General features: G+C 39.4%; 2 protein-coding genes across 5 annotated transcripts in view; one reads left to right on the forward strand and one right to left on the reverse strand.

The window, feature by feature from the left end:
* Positions 1–10,146: 10,146 nt before the first annotated feature.
* LOC115216345 (protein boule-like) lies at positions 10,147–13,511 on the reverse strand. Of its 2 annotated transcripts, none has more exons than XM_029785591.2 (2): positions 13,235–13,511; positions 10,147–12,315 (listed from the first exon to the last, which is right to left on the reverse strand). In XM_029785591.2, exon 2 carries the CDS (start codon positions 12,258–12,260, stop codon positions 11,190–11,192), a length of 1,071 nt encoding a protein of 356 aa, XP_029641451.1. In that variant the 5' UTR covers positions 12,261–12,315; positions 13,235–13,511; the 3' UTR covers positions 10,147–11,189. The 2 variants fall into 2 exon arrangements, with proteins under 2 accessions (XP_029641451.1, XP_029641450.1); XM_029785590.2 differs by having other exon boundaries at positions 13,144–13,511.
* The window catches only part of LOC115216347 (protein LSM12 homolog), a 37,664-nt gene continuing 28,984 nt past the window's right edge, over positions 13,001–21,680 (forward strand). For all 3 annotated transcript variants that reach the window (XR_005001020.1, XM_029785592.2, XM_036506749.1), the window contains exons 1-2: positions 13,001–13,021; positions 13,979–14,120. Coding sequence is in view for 2 of the 3 variants with exons in the window: in XM_029785592.2 (XP_029641452.1) it covers positions 13,016–13,021; positions 13,979–14,120 (148 nt within the window). In the remaining variant the exon portion in view is untranslated. The remainder of the gene's footprint in view (positions 13,022–13,978; positions 14,121–21,680) is intronic.

A 21,680-nucleotide genomic window follows, 5' to 3' on the forward strand; every position in this document is an offset into this window, starting at 1 on the left:
CGCGTTGCTCTCAAGCAACTCTGCCGTCCGGGATCGAACTTGTGCGACTCCATCACAACAAAGGCATTCTATAGAGGATTAGTGGAGGGGAGGTGCGACGACGAACTCGGGCAGAGTCTGGGCGTCGACGAGGAACACCTGACCCGCCTGTTCAGGACAACTTTCGGGCCGGGACCTATGAACAATCACCAAAGATCCCTGGCCTGGCAGTGCTATCGAGAAGCATTACCTGTTCGGGATAAGCTCTACAGACACGGTTCCAGACACACTGGACCGACTTGCCCGAGATGCGGTCAGAGCGACGAAACCGTTCTGCACGCACTCGTGCAATGTCCAACCATTTCCGACCTGTGGGCTTATGCCGAACGGCTGCTGTCACGTGTGGGACGAATCCGCCTATCGGCCGAGTCTATCGTGAGAATTGCTCTGCCCCCTTCCCTCAACCGGGAAGGCAAGGCAGTTTTCATCGTACTGGTGGCCATGGTGAAAGAATGTGTGTGGTGGACTCGAGCGAAAGGATTAGAGACAAACACTTACCTCTCTGGCCAATCGCTCATCAACTTTTTCAAGTACCACTTGAAAAGGAAGGTGAGAATGGAGAGGGAAGTTTTGTCTCGCGAAAGATTAAAAAAAAGATGGGTGAATGTTGCAAAGATGGTGCGTGCTAGTAACGAAACCATTTTGAGCATGATCCTGTAGATCGTAAAAAAGAAAGAAAGAGAGCATTTTTGACCTCATGTGTCTATTTCCTCCCTGACTGGGGTTCCCGTGGTCTTTTCTGTAGGCTTTTCTTCCCACGGATGAACCCAATCTTGTTATATCAATGTTTACACCATTATTTCTGTGATACACGATTTTCTTTTTTTCCTCCTCTCGATCCCTTTTGATCGCAATCTTACATTTTTTTTTTTTTTCCACCCTCGAAAAGAAAAGCTCTGCATTTGTATTTGTCCCCTCTGTATTCAGCCCTGTGTGGCTAATAAAAGAAAGTTATCTACCTACCTATCTACATTACCTGCCTATCTATCTATCTATCTATCTATCTATCTATCTATCTCTATCTATCTATCAATCTATCTATCTTCTATCGATCTATCTATCTATATATCTGCCTGCCTGCATGCCTATCTGTCTGTCATAGATAGATAGAAATGTGAGGGAAGAAAACAAAGGAAAACCTGAAGGGAGGCAAAAAACATGTCTGGATTAATGATCTCATGTGCTGAAATGCGACAGATAGATTAATATACAACAAACTTCTTTCAGTTTCTGTCTACCAAGTCCACTCACAACGCTTTGGTCAGCCCAAGGTAAAAGACATGTAATTGTGAAGCATGTTTCTTATCACACAGCCTATCAGTAAAAAGTAATTCCATTGAATAAGACATTGTGTAATTCTGGGTCATTGAGGGAGTTTCTGTGTCAGTTGTGGGCGAAGTGCGACTCACAGGACTTTGTGAATGGCACACCTAATGAAAAATTAACTTGATTTTTTTTTAGCAGAGCAGCCCCCACCTGGTGACAAGCCATGTCTCATGTGATCCCTTTCTCAAAAAGAATTGCCCATACCTACTCTACATAGTCAACTTACAAGAAAAGTCTGTTCAGTTAGGGCTCACCTGGGGTTAAACAGTAATGCCAACTATGAGCAAGTTCACTGACATCATCACCACCACCACCACCATCATCATCACCATCTCCTTCATTGCCATTGCCTTCACCACCACCACCACCACCACCACCACCACCATCACTACTATACTACTACCATCACTACTACCACCGCCACCACCACCACCACAGAATAAAAGAAAAATATCTTCAGTTGAATTATTTTATGAACTTTGAACAGAATTTACAAAATAAAGTGATTTAGAGGGATGTAGTAGGTGTTTAAAAATGTACAGTGGTGGTGGTCATAGTGGTAGTGGGGATATAGGGTGGGTGTGGGGATGAGGGAAATACTGTGATCAACAGGTGCTTGTAGTAGATCTTGCAATTTCCAGTGACATAGTTCTGTTCACAATTGGGGTCAACATGGGCAAAATATTTCACTAACTGGCCTACATTAACATGTAAACCACACACACACACACATTCATACATGTAAACACACCTGTACACATAGCTACATGATTATGTCACAGTTATTCCTTAAAATTTATAGACAGTCTTTTACACAGGGCTAAACTAGATTAGAAAAAAAACACACTTCACACAGCAAAATAATGAAAAATAATACATTCATGCATATATCATCATCATCATCATAGGTTTGACTGAAGTCTGGAGAGCCAGAAGGCTGCCCCAGGCTCCAGTCTGATCTGGCACATAAAAAGCACTATCCAAACATGATCGATGTCACGCCCACCTGACTGTCTCCCATGCTGGATACCCTTCCTAAAGCCAACCACTCCGAGAGTATAGTGGGTGCTTTTTACGTGCCACCAGCTTGGGAGACAGTCAGGTGGGCGTGACATCGATCATGTTTGGATAGTGCTTTTTATGTGCCACCAGCATGGAAGCCAGTCAGGGGGAACTGGCATTGACCATATTCAGATGATGCATTTTACATGCCACTGAACCAGGAGCCAGTCAGGAGTACTGGCCACAGCAACATTTTGGTTTTACTCGACTCAACAGGTTTTCTCAAGCATATCATATCATATCACCCAACACATCAAGGGTACTCTTAAATGGGCTGGACATACAACATTGGCATCAGCCATAGCTGCAATCTCACTTTAGTTGTCGAGTTTTCTCAATCATAACTTATCTCCAAAGGTCTAGGTCTCCTGTCATTGCCACTGTGAGGCCCAACATTCAAAGGTCATGCTTCACCACCTCATCCCAAGTCTTCCTGGGTCTACCTCTACCACAGGTTCCTTCCACAGTTAGGGTGTCCTTATCCATACATAACACATGACCATACCAGCACAGTCGCCTCTCTTGCACACTACATTTGATACCTCTTATGCCCAACTTTTCTTTCAGGGCACTTACACTCTGTTATGTATGCACACTGACATTACACATGCAGTGGATCATACTAGCATCATTTCTTTCAAGCCTACACATGTCCTCAGCATTCATGGCCCATGATTCACTGCCGTGTAGCATGGCAGTTTACACACATGCATCATACTCTCTACCTTTCATCCTGAGTGAGAGCCCCTTAGATTGCCAGCAGAGGTAGGAGTTCCCTGAACTTTGCCTAGACTATTCTTATTCTAACCACTACACTCTCAGAGAAACCACTCCACTACAGACTTAGTTGCCTAGGTAGCAGAAGCTATCAACTACTTCTAGTTTCTCCCCTTGGTGTGTGATGGAATCTGTTTTCTGTACATCTTCAGTGTTTATACTCGGCCAGTGGTTGGAAATGAGGTAAAGGATGACTCGTCTGAGAAAATAACATTCTTCCACTGCTCTAGGGACCAATTCTGTAGGTTTTTACTCCACTCTAAATACTTTGCAATGTTTGTTTTTGAAAGTAGTGGTTTTTTGATTGCAGCCCTCCCATGATATCCAGCTTTGTGTAGCACCCGGTGAACAGTTTTTGTAGAAATTTGGTTCTCTAGGTGGTCATTAAGCTCTGCAGTAATTTTGGGAGCTGTACCTGTGTGATCCTTTCTAACAATTTGCATAAGAGTCTGATGGTCCCTATCTGAAAGCTTTGGTTTTCTTCCAGGGTTTTGTTTTGACAAAGAGGTATTTCCCTCTTTCTCAAAGGCTGTCGCTACTTTCAAGGCAGTGCATCTTGATACACCAAACATTTTATCTGTTTTGGTTACGCTAGACCCTGCCATATGAGCACCAACAATTTAACCTCTCTGAAAGTCTGATAGATCTGTCATTTTAATGAATTTTAATTACTTTTTTCTGATGATATCTGAAAAGAAACAACAATTTTAGCAAAACATTAAAAACATAAAAATAAACAAGCTTTTGGTGATTTTATGATTTTATAGATATTTCAAAATTATGATGCCAGGTGTTCCCATTATTTTGTCCAACCCCTGTATATATATATATATATATATATATATATATGAGTGTATTTTTCCCTTGTTAACAATTAACACGGAAAAAAATAGATAAATAATTACCAGGGTAGCAAAAAATCACATAAGTAAAGAGGTTGTAACTCCTTGTTTTTAAAGGTAGAAACTTCAGGTTTACGTGGAATTTTTTGTGTCGGAAGTAAAAATATTTGAATTATACCTGCGTTAAACTCCATTTATTTATATATATATATATATATAGGGAAGGTTTATGAAAATAAACTAAAGACGAAGGCAGGTGGAGTACAAACAAACAAATGTATTAGTATAGCGCTCAGGAATAGAAATAGAAAAAGTCTTTTACGTTTCGAGCCTACACTCTTCAACAGAAAGATACACAGAAGAAAACAAGGAGAGAAACATATATATGAGGATGCCTGGCCTGGTAGTTAGGGTGTTGCACTCACAGTCATGAGATTGTGGTTTCAGTTCCTAGACTAGGTGATGCTGTGTGTTCTTGCACAAAACTCTTCTTCCCACATTGCTCTGCAATCACTTCAACACTTGACACATGGTACACCATGCATCCATTCAGGCAACATCAATATGATGTGGGGATTGAGTTAATGAACAGCACATACTTTTAAATCACTATAGACAAATCATTTATGCAGGTTGTTTGGCTAAATCTGAACACTCGTATGTTGTCTTCGACAGGAGAGTCTGTGTTTGAGGAGACCTATTGAGCCAAGTACATCAAAATCAACATCAAAATAAAAATCAAATGGAAATTGTAGTTGGATACACGTTCCAGTGGCAGGTAAAAAGCACCATCCAAACGTGGCCAATGCCAGTGCCGCCTTGACTGGCTTCCGTGCCGGTGGAACGTAAAAGGCACCAAATAATCGTGGCTATTGCCAGCCCCCTCTGGCCCCTGTGCTGGTGGCACATAAAAAGCATCCACTACACTCACAGAGTGGTTGGAATTAGAAACACTGCCAGATCAGACTGGAGCCTGGTGCAGCCTCCTGGCTTCCTAGACCCCGGTTGAACCGTCCAACCTATGCTAGTATGGAAAATGGATGTTAAACGATGAAATTTCAGGTGTGGAAGTAAGGTCAGAAATCAAAGACCAATGTCCTAGCAAGTAGGAAAGTAGACAAATCACAAATTCCTTCAGGAGGTGGCCTTGCTCAATATGTAGGAAAGATGTTGATAGAAACTCCATATGGTGTACCTGGTGCAAGCTATGCACAGATAAGGGGTGCAGAAGTATCAGAGGAAGTAGTGGCAGATGTGCGGATACAATAAACACTAAGAATGTACAGAGAATAGACTTCCTCAAATGTCTGGTGGGGTGGAGATCCTTAGAAGTAGATAGAAGTATCAAGTCCACCAAGTTAGCAGCGGAGGAGGAAGTTCTGAAAGTGTAGTAGCTAGAATGATATTCTGGGTAAAGGTCAGAGAGCTACTACTTTTACTGGTAACAAAAGGCACCTCCTTTAGAGTGAATGGCAGATTGAATGATGTGTGTGTGCTTACAGCTATGCTACATGGCAGAGAAACATGGTTGTGGCTACAGAGGACATGTGAAGGCTTGAAAAAAATTAAGCCAGCATGATCTGCTGGGTAGGTGATGTTGGTGTGAAAAATTGGGTTGAAGAGGCATTGATTGTAGCATGCAAGAGAAAAAGGCTGTAGTGGTATGGTCATGTGAATGCACATGGATGAGGCCAGCTGCATGAAGAAAATGTGGAGGGAACATGAGGGTAGATCCAGGAAGACATGGGATGAAGTGATGAAAAAGGATCTGCAGATATTGGATTCACTGAGGAGAAAACAAAGGACTGAAACCTTAAGTGGTTTGTGCTGTGCTTGAGAAGACACGTTAACCTACATAAAATCATGGCCATCCATACATAAGGGCAGGTCCTTTACAGCCAAGCCCTCAACTCCCTCTCTCAGCCAAGGCCTTCGCCTTGCATGGCTGATGGTGCCGCATCAAAACTTGTGCCAATTCTGGATAAAAAGTACCCATGCTGGAACAATTTAAAGCTTTAGAAAATCCATGCTAATGCTTGAATGTTAAAAAAAAAAAAAAAGGGGGTTTTCTTTTCTCCCCATATTTTAAACTTTAATGCATATCATATTTAACACTTTAGCATTCTGATTACTCTGTCAAATATAATGCTTATTCATTGTTTGAAATTAATTATGCATTATCTCGTCGCTCAGAGAGTTCAATGGAATTGTTTATTTTTAGAATGACATTGTAGAGTAGGTGTGAGAAGTCTGATTTGGCAGGTTTAAACAGAGAACAGGAAGAATATTCTGGGCTGGTTTAAATGCTAAAAGGTCGATTGGCTTCAAAGACAAAATCTCCAACAATGTCCATTGTCTACATCAGCGGTCGCCAACCGTTTTTGCACCTCGGACCAATATCATGTAAAACAATATTTCCAAGGACAGAGGGGATCAAAAGCATAACAAAACGAAGTGCATAGTACAGAATCTAATTAATACATATATAACACCCTGCAGATTGTGATAGTTGATCTAATAAAAATAAATTTTTAAATTCTTTTCTTGTTTTTGGTGTGGCCCGATGGTTGGGGGAACCCCTCATCTACATTATTTACAATTGACGGATATTTGTCCTCATTTTGTTTGTTGTTAACAACGTTTCGGCTGATATACCCTGGGTTCTCATTTCTAAGGTATTTTTCGATGTTATTATTATTATTATTATTATTCAGGTTAAGAGCGCAGGCTACTAACCGAGATTCTGAGTTCGATTCCAGGCAGTGACCTGAATAATAACAACATGGAAAAATACATTAGGAATGAGAACCCAGGTTCGAAATTTCTCCAAGACACCTGATGAAAGCTGGAGGGATTATCAGCCGAAATGTTGTGTTTACAACAAACAAGATGAGGACAAATATCCGTCAATTGTAAATAATATACATAATTCCTCATCTCTTAAGTCTAGAACTGTGGAACCCTGATCTACATTGCCAGAAAACTTTGACCAAATGCTCTGCTAATAGGAGTTATCTCCCTTACCTGTTTCGGTTTTAAAAAGACGAATATTGAGCTGTTTTATGTCAAACTTTTTCAACTCTCAACATACGAGAAACAATTGCATTTACATTATTTGTAGAACAATCCGTTGAAACATTTCCGCCAACTTCGTATTTATAGGCGTTGCATCTCGGGGAAATGTCTTCTACTCTAGCCCCAGGCCGACCCTTGCGAGTTGATTTGGTAGATAGAAACTGAAAGAAGCCCGTCCTCCTTCTCTGCATATATACACACATACACAGAGGCATGGAGAGAGAGAGACACACACATATATATTACAAAAAAATAAGTCCTGGGATCGATTTGTTCGACTGAAAGCAGCGCTCCAGCCTGGCCGCAGTCAAATGAAATTTATACATAGATCTTTATATATATTTGCACAAATTTCCTCCGTTTTCTTCCTCGCTCTTAATCCTTTGTCGAAGAGTGTTGGTTCAAAATGTAAAAGACTTTTCTACTTTTTCCAAACATTAAATTAATACACCTGCTTGTTGTTCCTACACCTCCCCTCGTCTTCTGTAAATTTGAACTACATACATAATATAATATATATACACGTATGCATGTGAGCGTGTCTTTCTATATCTTGGCATCGCGTGATAGTTGTTAAAATGATTGGCATAAAAGCAATGCTATTTCCAAAATTCTGCAAAAAAGAAACATATCTGACTATGGGAAAATATTACCTTGCTTGGAAACGAGTAAAGGCTGGCGACAGGAAAGGCATCTGGTATAAAAAAAATCTGCCCCAGATTCCCATGCATGAAAAATGGGACGTTAAAATGGTGATGACAATTATCTTCTCTGCCCTTCCGACTTATCAGTAGTATTCTCGGCTCTTGAAAGCTGGCTGTCAATTTTCATCCCCCCCCCACACAACACTAATCAATATCCATTTTTGGCTAGCAAATTTTGAAGAAAGTTTACTAATTTGAGGAGGTAGATATAGTTGTTATTTCTATCAGGATAAGTAAGCAGTTGTGTTGGTAATAAATCTTTAGACGAGATAGCATAAGAGAAAAGTGACGTTAAAGATTTGAACTCCCACCCACAAGGTATCCAGCTACTATTGGTTGTTATTAAACTAGCAATTCCTTCCTGTTGCTAATTTCTTTTCACTAGCGAAAGACAACTTCAGATCATGCTAGCAGCAGAAGAACAGCAAACGACTTCATCTCACACCAATATGAATGCCGGTAGCTAAAAACAAACCAAATGAAGGAATCTTCCCTACGTAGTCGTTTGACTTGCAAGACAGAGCAGCTCAATCTTCCTCAAATCACATCCTATCAAGATGGTCATGGCTTTCATAATCAGTCAGTTCTATGTTGACTTGGTAACTGAACAAATGAAACGATATTTCCATTAATCTTACACACAGAAAAAAAAAAAAAAAGCTTTCAAGCTGGAGAATAAAGTGAGGGCTGGATTTGACTGACAACAGTAAGAGAAATAAAAACGACCTCCCTGACACCATAGGAATCAAAACAACGTTGCTCATCTGTCCGATTCAATCACTGAGTACTTCTTGCTGATTGCAGTGTTCCTAACAGGAACCCTGTGATTGCAAAGGAGGATGGCGACAAATAGATTTTTTTATACTAAACTGTCCAATACCATGAAGTAAAGAATTTTGCGCCGGTAAAGTGTCTAGTCCATTCATTAAGTGGAGTAACGTAGGGGAAAAAATTGGCGACGATAGGGACTTCTTAGTGTATGCTTAGAGAAACAACACTGCAAAAACTAAGTTAATAGCGAGCCCCTACTGAAGCTTAGGAAATATTTTTCAACGATATACGGTGTATATCATTTTAAAGACAATTGCGTTTTTTTTTCGTTACTATACAATCAGAAGCATTGAAAAAAAAAGCAAAACAACCTTAAGGACAGTCAAACATTTTTTTTTCAAAGAAGACCACTACAGGCGACAATTCACTTGTGTTTACTTTGAATAGCTACGGCAAACTGCAGCATGAAAATTCAAAAAAAAGTTTTTAAAAAATTGGCTTAACCCCTCCCCAACAAGGTAATTTTACAGTAGGTTTCAACAGGAAAATCGGTTACTGGTGACAAACCAACAACGTGGGGTCAGAATTTAGTTGCCAGGCAGATAGAGGAAGGGTAGTACAGTGACAGATCACAGACGAAGATAACACTAATTGCCTCGTATGAAATGGTTCACTGCGTTAACCTATGAGGCCCCTGTCAACGACCAAGTCTCTTCAATGTAAACTTATAGTAACCAAATTTCCCCCACGTAGAAATAAAATATTTCTATGAAGTAAAGGGTTACTTTACGTCTGGTTTAAAATAAACTCCTTTGATCAGGTCTGCACGACCAGGGCAGTGTTGGGACTGGGAACTGTTGAAGTTGAAGACGAGAGTTCAGTTGGGTCTATGGAGAAACTGAAAACAAGGAGCAAACACAGACCTTGTACAACTTCGGTCAAGAGATATCTTCCACCGAGCTGTTAGAAATAGCAGCCGAATTTTTTTTAAAGTCAAACTGAACAATGCAGTATTGGATCTACAATAAAACGAGATGGCCACGACCAAAATGTCTAATAATTTAGGGTTGGTCAGGGGTTAAATTCCAGTTGAAAGAGAACGAGCATAGCTGAATGGTTAACGAAGTTCGCTTCGCAATCACGAGACCCGGAGTTCAACCCTTCAGCATAACTCGCTAATTTTATATATTTTTTAACCCTAAACCACAAATTTGTGGCGAAATTGGGTAGACAGAAACTGTTGGATAGACTGTACAGGCAGTTCAACCAGGTCACATATGTCGGGCAGATTAGACCTGAGAATTACGATAAGGGTACACGTGTCTGAAATAGTCATCCACTTGCACGTTAATTTAATAGTGAATTCAATTGATAGGACCAGTTGAGAAAATATTTCGTGAAGTGGACAAAATTATTTTACTGTGTAAAATAACGTTTCACCGAAAAGAAATTAAATTTAGCTTAAGAAATATCAAAAACAGAAAAAAGGATGGAAATTGCAGTTTAAATAGAATGTAAACAAGACATTTCTTTTTTACCTTTTATTACCATTTTTTTTTATTCACTTTCTTCAGAAGATACATTCATTATATGAGAGGCTGACTGTGCCAGCTGTAATGGAACTGTGTCCGAGTGCTATATAGATGTGTGTGTATGTGTTGTTTGTAATATATATGCTAGGAGCACACAAAATCTCTGCTTATATATTTCCAGCAGTTCATTTGGCAGATGTATGTACGTGTGTGTGTGTGTGTGTGTGTTTGTGTGTACAAGATAAATACTGCACTTGGAATGCATGCATGTGTGCATATTGTAGGTACATGTTAAACTGGACAAGTACTAACAACAATCGAGTCTACCTTTGTGTGTGTGTTATATAATTGTGTGTAGAAAGACTCCAACTGATCTTTCCTTCATAGTGCCAATGGGGGTGGAAATCTGATGTTGGGGAGGGGCACATTAAAAAAAAAAAAAATGGTGGTATAGGTGGGTGGCAGAAAGCTAAGTCCACTCCCGCCCTCCTAAAGCATGTGTGTGCATGTCGAGATTTTAATTTTCAGACAGGCTCGTTAAGTAATAATGGTGATGGTGGAGCGTTTCTTATCATCCTGTCGTTAATATATAGCAAGCAAAAGAAAATTATATATTTCTCGAAGGGGGAGGGGGTGAGAGAGAAAGATAGAAGGGGTCAAAGTGACAAGAGTTGAAGATTAGGATGTGGGTGGCCTGGAAGGTAACATTAAGCAACTTCTTTTTTTTCACCCCTCCCAGTGCGAGGGGAATTATCGATAACAGAATAGAGGAGGAGAGTGTGAGAGAAGGTGCATTCTAGTTATCGCCTTAATCCTTTTGTAGGAAAAAAAAAAAGACAAGGATTAGGAGTTTAATAAATTAGTTTTTTTTTTGTTTTTTTTTTTACATTTTGTCATATTAATGAAAAAGTAAACTAGATAAGAGTGGCTTATTTCTGAGGGGTATTAAATATTTTTTTTTATAGGTTGTTAATTGCTGTTTGCAAGTTACCAAACTTCTGGTACCAACACAGAGAGTGAGAGGAAAGGAAATATATCAGTCCACAATCGCCGAAAAGTTTTTATTTGGTACTCGGCGTTGCAGGGGGTGTCAGTAATAAATTGCCAACTCCGTCGACAGGTTCCGTAGTGAAAGACTTCTGCAAAATACTTTGTGGGGTAGACGGTATGACCGTGGGGCCTTTCTTTGGGTGTTTCAGTAGGACAGCATTCGAATAGGGTTGATGTAGGTGGGCGCTCATTGCAACGTTCGGTCGACGCGGGTAGGCGATAAGGGTAGGTTTTGTCGGCAGTGGCGCCGTTTGCGTTTGTAAATATTCTGAGGCCATTTCTGACGATCCATTCCCGTTGTCTGTAGCTTCGTTGCCCTGAGTTTCCAGTTGATAGTTTTCAATGTACTGACTTGGGTCTACAGGACTGGCAGCATGAGAGTATGGGTAGCCAGTTGCAGCTCCAGTAGCAGCTTGAGCCTGGTACATAAACTCGGGTGCGTACTGGACGCTAGGTAAGTTAGCAGCATAGTAGTAAGCCGGGTTGGCGTTCAGGTACGGACTTGTGGCAGACGGTTGGGCAATAGTCCAGTGAGCGGCAGGTGGCAGCCACTGAGTAGAACCGAGATGGTAGGAATAATTGGTAGCCGGCGTAATATAGCTATTCTGAGGTTGTGAAAGTAAGACAGTACTGGTTGGATAGGCGGAAGTTGGTGCCACTGTATAGTTGTCGTCGGCTTGCAACAAGGTCATGGCATTTTGATAGGCATAGCCGAGCCCGTTGTAATAAACTGCATTTGGGGTTACTTCTCTGGCGTCAACCGTGGGAGATGGACTCTGGTGTGGTATGTGACGCTTGACAGCGGGACCGATATTAAGCCTTCGGCCACGAAAGAAAATTGGTTCCCCATCTTTGGACGCGAGACGTTCGGCGTCCTCTTGTTTTTCAAAAGTAATAAAAGCGTAGCCACGAGAGGCGCCTCCTTTGTCGATGATGATTTTCGAGTCTTTGACCGATCCGTGCGAGGTGAAGAAAGATTTTAGGTCATTTTCAGTCGTATCTCTTGGAATTCCACCAACAAAAATCCTTTGAGGTATATAGGTACCGAACTGAGCACCGGTGGTTACCGTACCGCTGGTCATAGCGGAAGCCGAAGAAACTGTGTTGTGTAAGGCTGGCTGGGTCTGGTGTGTGACACTGGTAGCAGCAACAGATAGTGATATAGAGAAAGAAAGAAAAATAAAGAAATTTAGTATACAGACAAAGCTTATTCGTTTAATAGACTAGGTGTTTTTAATTTTTTTTTTTTTAAGAATTAAATTAAAACAATTACCTATACACATACAAAAAAAACAGCCTATAGAAAGAGCCCCACACCTCTGTTTGTGAATGAAGTCTGAATTTTATAGCATTTGCTATCTAGGTGGAATTTCCTTTCTTTCTTTTTTTTTTAAACCGATAGTTAGGGCTAACACCCCTTTTAGAATAAATGTGTGTGATGGAGAGAGAATCTAAATTTGGACTCGGCTGCAGCCAGCTTTTCAATAAATAAATTTGAATAGAAACAAAAAAAAGTTATTGTTACCGAAAGTAGGGAAATATATACATATTTTTTAATAATGATAGCACAAAATAATGCAGAGGGTAAAGTTCATTAAAAAAAAAAAAACCAAGCAACTTTTAACTTGGTAACAGCTAAACGAGAGATTTAGTGAGTACAAATGGTAAAAGATTAGTTGGAAGAATGAACTTTCGACAGAAATATAATGGTTCGAAAGAAAATATATATTTGTAATTATCTATTAATAATGCTTTACTTTTTAGTTCTTCATTCTGAACACTGAATTCGTTTTTTTTTTTTTTTAATACATCTTCACTCAACAACCTGTAATACAAAATGTGGGTATGTATATTTAATTATATGTATGTGTATATACTATATATATATATATATATATACATGTTTATACACATATTTACTGTGATTGAAAGGTAAACATTAATATATAAAGTTAAATTAAATACCTTTAGAATTGAATCGCAATTAAGGGTAACTTGAGCACGACACGCAAGCAATCAGGTACATACATAACGGATGTATGGAGCGACTACTCACCCTCAGCTTGGTTTCTAATCACAAGTGGGAAAGCAAAGTCCATGTTTGTTATTCGTGTCCACATGGTGCTCTGTAACCACGTTTTACGTGATGAGCTGCATTCTTAGTTTTTCAACTTCTTATCCTTTCCCGATTCATTAAATATAAATCACAATTTCCTTGGAAAATTAAAAAAATTACTTCTTAAATATTTCATAAAGTTAATGCTTTTCTGGATGATAAAATTATTATAATGTTAAAAATTACTTGATCGGTTCCCCACCTCTTGAAAAATTAAGGTATAGTGCATCAAAACTTAACGCCTACAGAAGCAAATTATGGAATGACATAACATACATCTTGTAATTACCTTTTTCTTTTAAGTTATACAGTATTACTATCCAGATTCATTTCAGAGGATAAATGCTATGCTTAAAATTCTTTATTAAATTTTCGCATAAATTGTTAAGAATGATAGAAATGTAATTTCTTCATTTGCTTCACGGCATACAAATTATTACCGTTTTAATCTTCCATATTTTAACAATGCTGTACTTCATTTGTTCCCCTTCCTTTTCTGCATGCAAATATCTAAATTATTATTTGGTAGAAATTTATTTTATTTTTCTTAAATGCTTATAGATGTTGGAAACAATTTCGAAAATTTTTGCTATTGTAATACTTGTGAAATTTTTTGAGTATGCAATAAACTTTTGAATTTTATATGTTTTTTTTTATTCACTGCCTGAAACCGTCTTCACTAAGGTGAAAATGAAGCTGTATCAAAATATGGCGGACAGTGAATGTTTCATTGTTGGAAGCCGGATTTCTTGCACCACCGTTTATAATGAGAAACTGGAAGGAGAGGTCGCTGCTTTCGACATAGGTACCAAATTGCTAATAATTAGTATCCTTTTTACCTTCGCTTATACCTCTTGTATGTTTGTATATTTTGTTCTTTGCAGTAAATATCTTTGTAGAGAGAGGACCGTGTGCGTGAGAGAGAGAGCGAGAGAGAAAAGAGAGACAGACACGGACAGAGTTTCTGCCGGCAACAACACTTAATGTTGTAATTATACTTGTAGATTTTTATTGTTATTTAACCTCAGGTCAGCTGTGACCATCTTGTGTATTTTATTCAGGTATGGTTGTATCTAGCACAACATGTACTCGGATACTTAAAAATGGTAGGATGTGAATTTAGGGATATTAGCCTGCTATTTCTACCACGTTAAGTCTTAATTCTTGTTTTGCATTTGGTCAGCTTTGATTGTGTAGACAGACCTTATCAAAGACATTATGATTACGATCACCCTGTGTTTTATTAATAGCGTATCTAGGACTACACCATTATCTCGTGTCTATCCTTTCTTAAAATGGTTGAGTATAATATATGAGGAACATTTGACTGCTATATCTAATTTAGCAGGTTGGGATGTAATTCTTTAGTCCCAGGTCAGCCCCTTTCGGGTGTACCTACTATCAAAGACTTTCCATCAATGAACATCTTGTCTTCTTATTCACATATATACCAAAATTCTTAGGTCAATTTATATTCCTATAACGCATCCGACATGTGAGTGGAATTCGAAGATCGATGACTACATTGTACAGTGTGTCCTTTCGTTTCTAAGACAAACCGAGGGAGATTTGGCTGCTATTTTTACCGGGTCGATCAAGATTTAACTGCTTGTTTCTGATGACCACTATACACATAATTTCTTGTACTAGTATTATTACTACTGCTACTACTACACAAACACTGAACACCTTCCTACCCAGTCTTCATTTCTTCATCCTTGCCTCATCAGAAATTGTAATTGTTGCTACTCCCCAAACTCTTAAGCTTATCAAAATACGCTTATATATATATATATATATATATATATATATATTATATATATATATATTGTGTATATGTGTGTTTATAGAACGAAATAAGGACAACGCGAAACTCGGAGTAGCAACAGTATGACTATATGATTACGCATTCCACAGATGAAAATTAAAACCTCTGTCATCTTTCCTGCATGACAACAGTATATACGTTCCCTAAATCACACCCTTACAGTCTTTGTAACATTTAATACATTTAAAATAGATTATTGGTGAAAAAATAAAGATTTAAAAAAATGGTTAGATGGGTACGACTGGAATAAATGTACACCAAAGTTGGACCTATATTATTTTTAATCAGTCATATATATATATATATTCTTTTTATAATAGTGTTTTATAACATTCTTTTTTGTTTATGAGATGTATATTTTGGTTACTTGACCCCACCTTAGCTCTGAGCTGATCAGCGATCAAAGGCCTTCCAGCAGTGACCATCCCATTGTTTTCTTTAGTTGAAACTGTGTATCTAGGGCTGCTTTATATAACGTGCTCTTTTAATGACTGTAGGCTTTGGTTGGAATAAGGTTGGGCTTATTCTAACGGGTTTGGCTTCCTTTACTTAGGTCGGAGTGTATTTCTTTGGCTTTTTTTTGTGTGTGTATATATATTTATATTTCCATCCGTTTAAATGTAGTTCGAAATTGTTTTTTTCTTTTAGTTTTATTTAAGGCTTTCTCATAAAATTACAATCTGAAAGGAGCATCGTTAGTTAACGAAAATTATTGCCGTTTTCAAATCTCGCTAGAATCGATTTGGCATTTTCTTCTCTTCAAGGGACTACTACAGTTAATAAAAAGCATGAATCGGGAATAAAATCAATTACGAACCCTGGCAAAAGATTGGGACATGACATATTCTCTAAATATTTACTGGTTCTGCTTTGGAAGGATATAGAATGTCTTAAGTCACAGGTCTGCCCTGGTTAAGCAAACCTACAGGTAAAGGCGTTCCAACAGTGACTATCCCATTTATTGGTATACTGGGGACTATATTAAGCAATGTGTTTTAAAAAAATTGTAAGATGTAATTTGAGACTTTGACTGCTGTTTCTACCAAGTCTAGCGACCATATAGATATTCCCTCATTGATTTGAAAAGTAGCTAACCTCGGAACTTTGTGTGTGGAGGTGGAGGGTTGCATTTATTCCAATGCTGGTCTACATTTTTGTTTGGACCATCTCACTATCTTCTTGGCATTCCTTTGAACTAGTTATGATTGATAACAGAATATCATTTAATTATGACAATCCCTCACCTCCTGGGGACTTTCAAAGGTCTGTTTATCGTGATGGTAGTTTCATACTCTTGGTCCCTACATGTTTAGCTCCAAAAACGTGAATTGATTTCGTTGCTATTTCTAGCACGTAGAACAACCTGGCAGAGGATTTTGTGTAGGTTCAGTTTCTGGTTGAAAACCTACCAGTATTACATTTCCTTCAGCATATATTTTTAAAAAAGCATGAATATTACGTAATTATGTCTCTTTTACTGCATGCTGTTTTAAAGAAAATATCAAGGGATTATTTAGTGACAGTGGGAGTCGCATAGTATAACATCTAATATAAGTATAGGTAAGTAAAATTGTCTTCTAGACATACAGGCTTGTCCTTTCAGGTGCTGATGCCATGTAAAAAGCACCTGTGTTGGTGCTGTGTAAGCACACCTGTGCTGGTGGCATGTAAAAGGCACTTGGCAAGGTGGTTGGCATCAGGAAGGGCATCCAGCTATAGAAACCATGTCACTACAGACAATTGGAGTTTGGCCAGCTCCATGTCAAACCATACAACCTATACCAGCATGGAAAGTATGTTAAACAATCATGGTGAATGACTCTGGTTACAAAGCTTGGTTCCTAACCATTTGGGTTAGGGTTCAGTCCCACTGTGCAGCACTTTGGGCAAGTATCTTCTATAGTCCTGAGCCAATCAAAGCCTTGTGAGTGGATTTGATAGATTGAAGCTGAAAAGATACCTGTGCTGGTATGATGCCAGGTAAAAAGCCCCCAATATACTTTGTAAGGTGGTTGGTGTTAAGAAGGGCACCCAGCTGTAGAAACTAAGACAAAACAGACTATGGAACCTGGTGTGGCCCCTGGCCTTTACCAGTTCCAGTCAAGCTGTTCAACCTGTGCAAGCATGGAAAACAGACATTAAGTGATGGTGTGTGCTTGTGTGTACCCTTGTCTTGGCATCATGATTGTAAAAGCACATCTCCATCATTACAAGCAGCATAGTTTGTTTCCAGTTTTCCCTGAAAAACATGTCTGACCACAGGGGAAATATTACTGTGCTTCAAAACAAGCGAGGGTTAGTGACTGAAAGAGCATTTGGCTGTAGAAAATCTGCCTCAACAAATTTCAGCAGTTATTAATTAGTCAAACACTTTGAGTGAGTTGTTAGACAAACTGCATTGTGGTATGTAATTATGGTCTTTTGCGCTCTGAGTTCATATTCTATTATGGCTAACTTTACCTGTTAACTTTCTGGGCTAACTTTGCCTGTTATCTTACCCAGCCCTCAAATGTTGTGGCTTTGTCTCTATATTTAGAATCCCTTAAAAAAAAATGCATTGTGTATCCCCATCTTTTAATGTCTGCTTTTCCATGCTTGTATGGGTTGGACAAAATTTGTTGTGGATTTTTTTTTTTATGGCTGGATGCCTTTCCTGTCATCAACTCTCACCTGTTTCCAAGTAAGATTTTCTCTCCCTTATTCCTGAATATACTTTCACAGAAGATTGGAGAAAATGCTGTTTTGCCTGATGATGTCACTCATTTATGACAATCACATGATGTCAAGGCAAATAGAGAGTAGCACACACACACACACACACACACACACACACACACATTCATCTGTATATAGGATGGTCTTCTTTCAATTTCTTTCTGCTAGTTTGGTTGTCCATTGGTTAAAGTTGAACACACTCGACCAAAGTGTCATACAGCAGGACTGAACCCAAAACCATGTGGTTGGGAAGCAAACTTCTTACTACACAACCATTCCTGTGCATGTGTGTGTGTATGTATATATATATATATATATATATATATAAAAATCGATCCCAGGACATATTCTAATATGTCTAATACTTATTCTATCGGTCTCTTTTGCCGAACTGCTAAGTTATGGGGACATAAACACACCAACATCAGTTCTCCAGCAACGGAGGCAGGACAAACACACACACAAACATATATATTATACTAGGGGTGTAGTAGAAGACACTTGCTCAAGGTGCCACACTGTGGGGCTGAACCTGGAACCATGTTGTAGGGAAACAAACTTTTTACCACACAGTCACGCCTGTGCTTAAAGCTCCTTACCACACACCCACACCTATATATACTCTTTTACTTGTTTCAGTCATTTGACTGTGGCCATGCTGGAGCACCGCCTTTAGTCCAGCAAATCGACCCCGGGACTTATCCTTTGTAAGCCCAGTACTTATTCTATCGCTCTTTTGCCGAACTGCTAAACACACCAGCATCGGTTGTCAAGCACAGACACACAAACACACACACACACATACATATATACACATATATGACAGGCTTCTTTCAGTTTCCGTCTACCAAATCCACTCACAAGGCATTGGTCGGCCCGGGGTTATAGCAGAAGACACTTGCCCAAGATGCCACGCAGTGGGACTGAACCTGGAACCATGTGGTTGGTTAGCAAGCTACTTACCACGCAACCACTCCTGCGCCTATATATATATATATATATATATATATATAGTTTACTGTTTTGTTATGGGTAGGATCAACAAAAAAAGTAGTCTGTCTAGTGAGAGAGAAATGCCATATAGTATAGATAGTATTTAAATAAGAGCTGCTAATAATTTCATGCTATGGAAACACAATAATCCAGGAGACTTGGATAACATGCCTTGTGTCTCCAAGCAATATTTCAAGCTTGGTGCACATGTGGATATGCATTTCCATAGTGTTAAACTATTATCATCATCGTTCAGCGTTGGCTTTCCATGCTGGCATGGTTTGACTGAGGCCAGGTTAGTCAGAAGGCTGCAACAGGCTCCAATCCAATCTGGCAGTGTTTCTACAGCTGAATGCCCTTCCTAATGCCAACCACTCTGAGAGTGTAGTGGATGCTTTTTACATGCCACTGGCATGGGAGCCTGTCAGGTAGCACTGGCAATGACCATGCTCAAATGGTACTTTTTACATGCCACCAGCACTGACATCGACCATGCTTATATGGTACATTTTACGTGCCACTGGCATCAACCATGCTTGAATGGTGCATTTTATGTACCAATCAGGTGGTACTGTCATCGGCCATGATGACGACTTGCCTCAACAGGTCTTTGCATGCTCACTTTATTGCCCAATGATTGAAGAGTACTCTTAAATGGGCTGGTTATGCTGCACTGACATAGGCCACAGTTATGGTCTCACTTGGCTTGCCGGGTCTTCTCAAGCACAGCATATCTCCAAAGGTCTTGGTCATTTGTCATTGCCTTGGTGCGGCCCAACGTTCAAAGGTCGTGCTTATTGTGTATACTAAGTGGTACATCTTGTGATGTATTTGCTGTTTTGTCACCAATATTTTTGTAATGGTTTGGAAAATGGTGTCCTTTCCCTCTGTCTACTTACATACCCTCTGCCACAACAGCTGAACTATCTACTTTGTTACTCTTTTCACTTACATCCATTGTTCCTCTTTTTGTACTTACCCTCACCTATCCCCTTGCTTAAAATCATCCTTCTCTCTATCTCTCCCTGCTGCTTCTTCCTCTTGTGGCAGTGGGCTTTTTTCTTTATTATTGCAAGTTGCAGGGCAACATTGATAGTGCTGGCACTATAAAAATAACTCTCAGTACACACTGTAAAGTGGTTGGTATTAAGAAGGGTATAAACCAGTCATAGAAACCAAATCTGTGACTTGGTAGCACAACACAATCCTCTGACTTGTCAGATACTGATGATGTATCCAACCAATGCCAGCGTGGAAATTGGATGTGAGATATCATATTTTTGTGTCACATGTCACGAATCTCTCTTGTGCATCCATGTGTTTTGAACAAAGGGAAATGTGATGTTTAGTAAGTTTAGTGGGTTCAAATTTTGGCACAAGGTCAGCAATTTGCGGGAGGGAGTAAGTTGGTTATATTCAACTCCAGTGTGTAACTGGTACTTATTTTATCGACTCCGAAAGGATGAAAGACAAAGTTGACCTTAGCGGAATTTGAACTCGGAATGTAAAGACAGACGAAATGCTGCTAAGCATTTGGCCCAACATGATAACGATTCTGCCAACTTGCCCCACCCTCAGCGCACAATATTGAGAACTTCAGTGGATTTCATCACAGATTTCAAACCTTGTCACATGCTAGAGTTACTATGTACGAGTTTACGTATCCTGCTCTGTGATATTTGCTTTGTCATCATCATCATTTTATCATCCATTTCTTCATGCTTGCATGGATTAGAAAGAGTTTAGTGTGGCAAATTTTCCATGGCTGAATGTCCTTCATGTTGCCAACCCTTACTCATTTTTAAGCAAGGAAATATTTCCCAATGGCCAGGTGTCCTGTCACAGTATTGGAAATAAATTACATTTGTTTACAATAATCAAGCAATGTCCAGACAAGGAGGCATGTACATACATGCACTCACACACAAATACATATGATAGGCTTCTTTCAGTTTCCATCTACCAAGTGGTTGGCATTAGGGTGTCCAGCTGTAGAAATCCTGCCAAATCAGACTGGTGTCTGGTACAACCCCTCAGCTTCCCAGCCCTGGTCAAACTGTCCAACCCATGCTAGCATGGACAATGGATGTTAAATGATAATGATGAATTCCACTCAGTTTTAGCTGGCCTGGGCAAGAGTATAAAATGCTTGCCCAGAGTACCACACAGTGGGACTGAACCGGAGCCCATGTAATTCGGAAGCAAACTTCTCAACCGCATAGCCATACCTGTGCCTTCTCTATATTAATTTTCTGACATTGTTGCTGCAAGTCCACACCTTTACAGGGAAGGGTTGTACTCTCTTTTACTTGTTTCAGTCATTTGACTGTGGCCATGCTGAAGCACCACCTTTAGTCGAGCAAATTGACCCCAGGACTTATTCTTTGTAAGCCTAGTACTTTATTGGTCTCTTTTGCCGAACTGCTAAGTTACATAGACGTAAACACACCAGCATTGGTTGTCAAGCGATGTTGGGGGGACACAGACACACAAACATACACACATACATATATATATATATATATATATATATATATATATATATATATATACACACACACATGACAGGCTTCTTTCAGTTTCCGTCTACCAAATCCACTCACAAGGCTTTGGTCGGTCCGAGGCCACAGCAGAAGACACCTGCCCAAGGTGCCACGCAGTGGGAACGAACCTGGAACCATGTGGTTGGTAAGCAAGCTACTTACCACAGAGACACTCCTGCACTTATGGTTGTAGTTGATGAAATCAACTTCTACTACTTAATTGATCCTTTGTTTATTGATCTTTAGGAGATTTGAACACTGGATGTTAAGGGGACTTATACCTCTTTTTGTCTGATGCTCTATTATT

This window comes from Octopus sinensis, linkage group LG10 (genome assembly GCF_006345805.1).
Source record: "Octopus sinensis linkage group LG10, ASM634580v1, whole genome shotgun sequence".
NCBI lineage: Eukaryota > Metazoa > Mollusca > Cephalopoda > Octopoda > Octopodidae > Octopus > Octopus sinensis.

Bases quoted from the DNA above. Each gene is read 5' to 3' on its own strand.
- LOC115216345 (XM_029785591.2), bottom strand. From the start codon at position 12,260: ATGACCAGCGGTACGGTAACCACCGGTGCTCAGTTCGGTACCTATATA.